We start from the raw sequence: 7,500 nt of genomic DNA on the forward strand, positions 1-7,500 counted from the left end.
GGAAGATTAGCACTTAGATTGGTTCCATATCAGCCTCACGTTCACTACGCAACCCTGTCCGCCACCGGGTACGAACCCCCGCCTGCAAAGGTACGATTTTGTCTGCCAAAAGGTACGATCTTTTGTTTGCCACCAGATACGAACTTTTGTCTGCCACCAGGTACGATCTCTTGTCCGCCACCCGGTACAAACTACCGTCTGCCATCCGGTACGAGCTTTTATCTGCCACCAGTTACGATCTTTGTCTGCCACCACGTACGATCTTTTGTCTGCCACCAGGTACGATCTTTTGTCCGTCATCAGGTACGATCTTTTGTCTGCGACCAGGTCCGATCTTTTGTCTGCCACCGGGTACGATCTTTTGTTTCCGACCAGGTACGATCTTTTGTCTGCCACTGGGTAAAAGCTTTTCTCAAAAGGTACGATCTTTTGTCTGCCACGGAGTACGATCTTTTGTCTGTCACCAGGTACAAAAACGTACGATCTTTTGTCCGTCATCAGGTACGATCTTTTGTCTGCGACCAGGTCCGATCTTTTGTCTGCCACGGAGTACGATCTTTTGTCTGTCACCAGGTACAAAAACGTACGATCTTTTGTCCGTCATCAGGTACCATCTTTTGTCTGCGACCAGGTCCGATCTTTTGTCTGCCACCGGGTACGATCTTTTGTTTCCGACCAGGTACGATCTTTTGTCTGCCACTGGGTAAAAGCTTTTCTCAAAAGGTACGATCTTTTGTCTGCCACGGAGTACGATCTTTTGTCTGCCACCAGGTACGATCTTTTGTCTTCCAACATGTACAATCTTTTGTCTGCCAAAAGGTACGATCTTTTGTCTGCCACCAGGTACGATCTTTTGTCTGCCACCAGGTACGATCTTTTGTCTTCCACCAGTTACGATCTTTCGTCTGCCACCAGGTACAAACTACCGTCTGCCAGCGAGTACGTTTTTTGTATGACAAAAGGTACGATCTTTATCTGCTACCAGATACGATCTTTCGTCTGCCACCGAGTACAAATTACCGTCAGCCACAAGGTACGATCTTTTGTCTGCTACCAGGTACGATCTTTTGTCTGTACGATCTTTTGCCACCTGGTACAAAAGATCGTAGTTTGTACCCCGCCTGCCACGGGGTACAAACTACCGTCTGCCACCAGGTACGAACTTTTGTCTGCCACCAGGTACGAACTACCGTCTACCACCAGGTACGATCTTTTGTCTGCCACCAGGTACGAACTTTTGTCTGCCACCAGGTACGAACTTTTGTCTGCCACCAGGTAAGAACTACCGTCTTCCACCAGGTACGATCTTTTGTCTGCCACCAGGTACGAGCTATTCTCTGCCGAAAGGTACGATCTTTTGGCCGATCTTTTTCTGCAATCGAGTACAAACTACCGACTGCCACCAGGTACGATCTTTTGTCCGCCACCCGGTACAAACTACCGTCTGCCACCAGTTACGATCTTTTGTCTACTAAATCCTTAACCACGGTTCTCAACTCGAACCGAAAACGAAAACTTTCTTGAAAATCTATTTTAACAGTTGAAACCAGAACACGACGACTGTTCAGCGCGCTGACAAACACCAAATAAATATTTAGCGCGCTAGTTTTTAATGTTGAGTCGTAGCAGAAGTGTTCGTTTTTAACAATAGGTAGAAATGCCTCCATCTTCACAGTAAACAGTGAAGTAGCTCTTGTGTTTGAACCTCTTGTATTTAACTACTTCTTCTTCTTCTTCCTGTTATATAAGCGTAGGTATCGGGGGAAGGTGGAGGTGGCGAACACCTCCAGGCGGCTCGGAGCTGCCGTGTTTGTCCTCCGACCTTCTGCCTGATGGGAAAAGACTAAAAACAAGTGTTAACGCGGAGGAAATCCCCGGTGACGCGGAGCCTCGCTGCCTCCAGCCGCAGCTTTTATAAGTTTCTTCTTTGAGTTTGAAGAAGAAACTTAAACAACGTCTGAAACTGTGACGACGAGTAAAACAAGACGAGTCCGGAGGGGAAACACGACGCACGTCGGCTGAATTAGGTGAAAAAAGTACATTTTAGAAGTGTAGTTTTCTGAAAGGACGTCTTTAAATATGCAAATGAGGCGTTATCTCGTGAACTTTTGGTGATTTTAAGGTAAATTTTTTCTTTAAAGTCTGAAAAAAGACGAGAAAATGAAGGAAAACGCAACAAAATATCTAAATTACCTGAAGTTTCTTATTTTAAATTACATCAAAAGTTGTTTTTTCACGGCAGCATTTTAGATGTAAGTCCGTCCAAGTGTGTGTGAAGTCAACACTGAGGCCAGAAGTTACATTTTTAATGTTTAACATGAAGTTTATTGATAAAATAATGATATAAAAAAGGTTCAATAGTAAGTTTTTGGACATTAAATACTGAATTATGCTGTTTTTTGAGAATTTACTGTATTTATTTGTTATTTTCCCGCTTTATTCATCATTTACTGCTTAGAAATATAATAAATATACAGTAATTTACATGTTTAACATTAAGTTTATTGATATAATAATGATATAAAAAAGGTAAAATAGTAAGTTTTTTGACATTAAAGACTGAATTATGCGTTTTTTTGGGGAATTTACTGTAGATTGTTATTTTTACTCCATTATTCATAATTTAGTGCAGAAAAATGTAAAAAGATACGGTAATTATTGATTATTTACATATATATTTTTATAATAAAGTCTTACCCCCTATAAATAAAATATAAGGGGTAAGAAGTAAGTTTTTGGACATTAAAGACTGAATTATGCTGTTCTTGTTTTTCCTTTATTCATAATTTAGTGCATACAAATATAATAAAGATGTGGTAATTTACATGTTTGACATTACATTTATTGATTATACATATAAATATATTTATATAACAAAGTTTTACCCCCTATAAATAAAGTTATAGGGGGTAAAAAGTACGTTTTTGGGCATTAAATATTTAATTATGCTGTTTTTTGAGAATTTACTGTATTTGTTTTCCCTTTATTCATTATTTACTGCATACAAATATCAAAATATACAGTAATTTACATGTTTGACATTACAATAATTGATTATATATACATATATATATTTATGTAATAAAGTCTCACCCCTTATAAATAAAGTTATAGGAGGTAAAAAGTAAGTTTTTGGACATTAAAGACTGAATTATTCTGTTTTTTGAGAATTTACTGTGTTTTTTTGCTATTTTTACTGCATACAAATATAAAAAATATACAGTAATTTACATGTTTGACATTACATTTATTGATTATACATAAGTATATATTTATATAACAAAGTCCTACCTCCTGTAAATAAAATTAAAGGGGTAAAAAGTAAGTTTTTGGACATTAAAGACTGAATTATGCTGCTCATTGAGAATTTACTGTATTTGTTTTTCCTTTATTCATAATTTAGTGCATACAAATATCAAAATATACGGTAATTTACATGTTTGACATTACAATAATTGATTATATACATAAGTATATATTGATATAACAAAGTCCTACCTCCTATGAATAAAATTAAAGGGGTAAAAAGTAAGTTTTAGGACATTAAAGACTTAATTATGCTGCTCATTGAGAATTTACTGTGTTTTTTTGCTATTTTTCCCCCTTTATTCATTATTTAGTGCGGACAAATATAAAAAGATACGGTAATTTACATATTTAAAATTACTTTATTGATATATATATTAAGTTATAAATAGATATAAAGGCGGCAGAACTGGGTAAGTAGAAACTTACAAATATAAAAATTATGGTCATAATATTAAATGCAATGCAAAACATAAGAGCAAACGTGGAACAATATGGGACAAGAACAATAAAGAAATATAAATAAATTAAATGTAACATTTAATATCTTTTCACATGATCTTCATCTGCAAATATGAATTTAATCCTGTAATAATTTTATTTATTCAGGTAATTTTCTCTGAACTGTGCTCATAAGTTCTTACATTTTTACTGGTTATTAAAACTATTTATATGAAAAGTGTCCGGAGAAATCTTCTGTTTTGATTTGTCACTAAAAATCAAATTAAACTGAACTTTAAAGAAACTGAAATTATTAAAAATAAAATATAAAACAAACATTTCAGCGATGGAGCGTCTGCGAATGTGGAGAATTCTGGAAACGGTCCGATACCAGCTGCAGCTTTGGTGTGTGTGTGTGTGTGCGTGTGTGTGTGTGTGTGTGTGTGTGTGTGTGTGTGTGTGTGTGTGTGTGTGTGTGTGTGTGTGTGTGTGTGTGTGTGTGTGTGTGTGTGTGTGTGTGAAGGAAGGACACCTCAGTGCTGGTATGTCCCTGATGCCACAGCAGTGATGTTATGTGTGTACAGATGGAGGGAATACCACAGTGTTGTTATCTGAGATGGTAGATATGAGTGTGTGTGTGTGTGTGTGTGTGTGTGTGTGTGTGTGTGTGTGTGTGTGTGTGTGTGTGTGTGTGTGTGTGTGTGAGTGTGTGTTTAGCCCATGATATCAGAGTGGAGTTATGCAAAGTGCTGATTCATAATTCACATGTCTGAGTGTTGAATGGTTGCCGTCTCCACCATTGTTTCCACTCTGACGCACACGCACACGCACACACACACACACACACGCACACACACACGCACACACTACTCACGCTCTCCTCCTTGACCTTCTCCATGGTGCAGGCAGGCAGTTGCCCCTGCAGCGGTGGCGGGGAAACCCCGTTCTGGTCCATGGAAACAAACAGTTTCCCGTTGATGTTGAGAGTCGGATAAAATACCTGGAAACACACACACACACACACACACACACACACACAGGCACAGACACACACACACACACACACACACACACACACACACACACACACACACACACACGAAGTTAGCACCTGTGAGTAAAGATCTACGATGGGGAATAAAATAAATGCAGTAAGCCCTCGTTAATGGGTGCAAACTGTCATCACTGTAACACACACACACACACACACACACACGAACACACACACACACACACACACACACACACACACACACACACACACACACACACACACACACACACACACACACACACACACACACACACACACGTACACACACACACACACACACACACACACACACACACACACACACACACTGACTGAGGTCTGCAGGTAACTGGGGGACGCGGTGGAAGGTGAAAGAACATTTCTCAGGTCGTCGTCAGAGAAACGTTTGTTATGTTTAAATAAAGTTGAATTTAACAGAATTAAAGGAAACGAGAGGTTTTCACTGAGTCAGTCTCACAAAATGACTTTTTATATCATACTTTTTATCTTATAATTTCAACTTTATATCTCATAGTTTTATCAGTATTTTTAACGTTTCATCTAATAATAATAATCTTATATTTTTTTTTACTTTTCATCTCATAATTTTTACTTAATATATCAATTTTTATCTCATATTTTCAACTTTTTATCTCAAAATTTATTCTTATAATTTTGACTTTATATCTTGTCATTTTTACTTGATATATTTTAATTTTTAAATCATATTTTATCTGGTATTTTAGACGTTTCATCTAATAGTTTATTATTATTATTTTTACTTAATATTTTATAATTTCTATCTCATATTCTATCATCATGTTTTTTTATCTCGTATTTTTATCTGGTATTTTAGATGTTTAAAATGATAATTTTATCATATAATTTTTACTTTATATCTCATTATTTTTTATTTTGTATTTTTGACTTTTCATCTCATAATTTTGTCTTATATCTTATAAGTTTTAAATCATATTTCTGACTTTTTATCTCATATTATCTGGCATTTTAGACGTTTCATCTAATAGTTTATTATTATTATTTTGACTTTTTATCTCATATTTTTGACTTTTTATCTCATATTTCTGACTTTTTATCTCATATTTCTGACTTTTTATCTCATATTTTTATCTGGTATTTTAGACGTTTCATCCAATAATACAACATTATTATTTTTACTTAATATTTTATAATTTTTATCTTTTATTTTCAACTTTTTATATCATAATTTTGGGTTTATATCTTAGAATATTTACACTATATCTCTTATCATTTTTACATCATATTTTTGACTTTTTATCCCATAATCTACATTTTATCTTATAGTTTTTACTTTATTTATCATAATTTAAATCTCATATTTTATCTGGTATTTTAAACGTTTCATCTAATAATATAATGTTATTATTTTTACTTTATATCTCATAATTATTATCTTGTATTTTCGACATTAATCTTATAATTTAAATCCATAATTTTGACTTCATGATAAATATTATTATCATGTCTGATCTGAATTATGAACATAATGTGCTGACATACAGGAACCCGGCCTCGACGCCCGTACAGACGCTGTGATGCGTCACCTGGGAGTTCCTGCTGGCGTTGCTGTACGTGCTCGGCCGTCGTTTGGGCCACGGGTGGGGCAGGATGCCACTGAAGGTGCCGCCGCTGTAGGTTCGACCCCCGACGCCCTCCACCACGTCCCCCGGGACGCTGTACTCGTCGTCGGCCATCTCCCCCTCCGACCCCCGGCTCCTCAGACGGAAGTTGAAGATGGAGGAGACCTGACTGCTCCGCCGCGTCCTCGTGGAGAAGGAGCGAGCGAGGAGAGGGTGGAGGGGCTGGAGGAGCACGGAGAAAGTGTTACTGTGACCCGTTTAAAACTAAACAAAGAGTGTTCTTCTTCCCTTACCTTCCCCCCGTCCGTCAGGTCCACCTGCAGCAGCTTTTCCTCCGATAGGTTCAGCTCGACTTCGGCCACGCCCACCAGCGCCTGGCTCCGCCTCCGCTCCTCCATGATGTCCAACGGCAGGCCGAACGGGGAGAGTTCTGGCGACATTATCGAGTCTGAGTCCAGAAGTTTCTGCGCCGCAGCCTGGGGGAAGAAACATGCGTCAGATCAAACGAACCAAAGTAGAAGAAAACTACAATATTGTTCTTTGAAATGTGTGAATGATGAATATTCACACTGTGACTAAATACAGTTAGAGAAGGTTTATTCAACGACTGGAAAGGATCCACGAAACCACACAGCAACCACTTGTGTGTCCAGCATGAGTTGAAGTCCTCCTTCAGAGAGACAGGAACCTTCAGGGTTGGGACACGACACAACGCTAAACTGATCCTCCGCTAATAAGTGTCAATAAATGTTCAGCTCTCCCGAAACCTTCTTCTGTCTCCCAGTGCCCTGGCTCAGCAGCACGATCAAAGTTCTACCACGATCCAAGGAACCCTCTCAGACTTTCACAACATCAACCACCATCCAGTTGCTTCCACGATCCAAGGACACCTCTCAGACCTCCAGGACAGCAACCACAATCAAGGTCCTTCCACGATCCAAGGAAATCTCTCAGACTTTTCTACAAAGGCAACCACATCAGGGCTTTACCACAATCCAAAGGAACCTCTCAGACTTCTACAACAGCCACCGCAATCCAGGTGTCACCATGATCCAAGGACAGCTCCCAGGCAACCATGATTCAGGTCTTACATCAATC

General features: G+C 38.2%; 1 protein-coding gene across 1 annotated transcript in view; it reads right to left on the reverse strand.

Annotated features, from left to right (window-relative positions):
* LOC310963555 (sodium channel protein type 5 subunit alpha-like) overlaps positions 1 to 7,500 on the reverse strand; it is a gene marked incomplete at both ends in the record, with an annotated part of 121,131 nt that overhangs the window by 69,075 nt on the left and 44,556 nt on the right. Inside the window, 3 exons of the mRNA XM_083936419.1 lie at positions 4,622 to 4,747; positions 6,367 to 6,624; positions 6,696 to 6,878. Of these exons, the coding sequence (XP_083792545.1) occupies positions 4,622 to 4,747; positions 6,367 to 6,624; positions 6,696 to 6,878 (567 nt within the window). The remainder of the gene's footprint in view (positions 1 to 4,621; positions 4,748 to 6,366; positions 6,625 to 6,695; positions 6,879 to 7,500) is intronic.

The sequence above is a fragment of the Echiichthys vipera genome (genome assembly GCF_963691815.1).
Source record: "Echiichthys vipera genome assembly, chromosome: 21".
In the NCBI taxonomy this organism is placed as follows: domain Eukaryota; kingdom Metazoa; phylum Chordata; class Actinopteri; order Perciformes; family Trachinidae; genus Echiichthys; species Echiichthys vipera.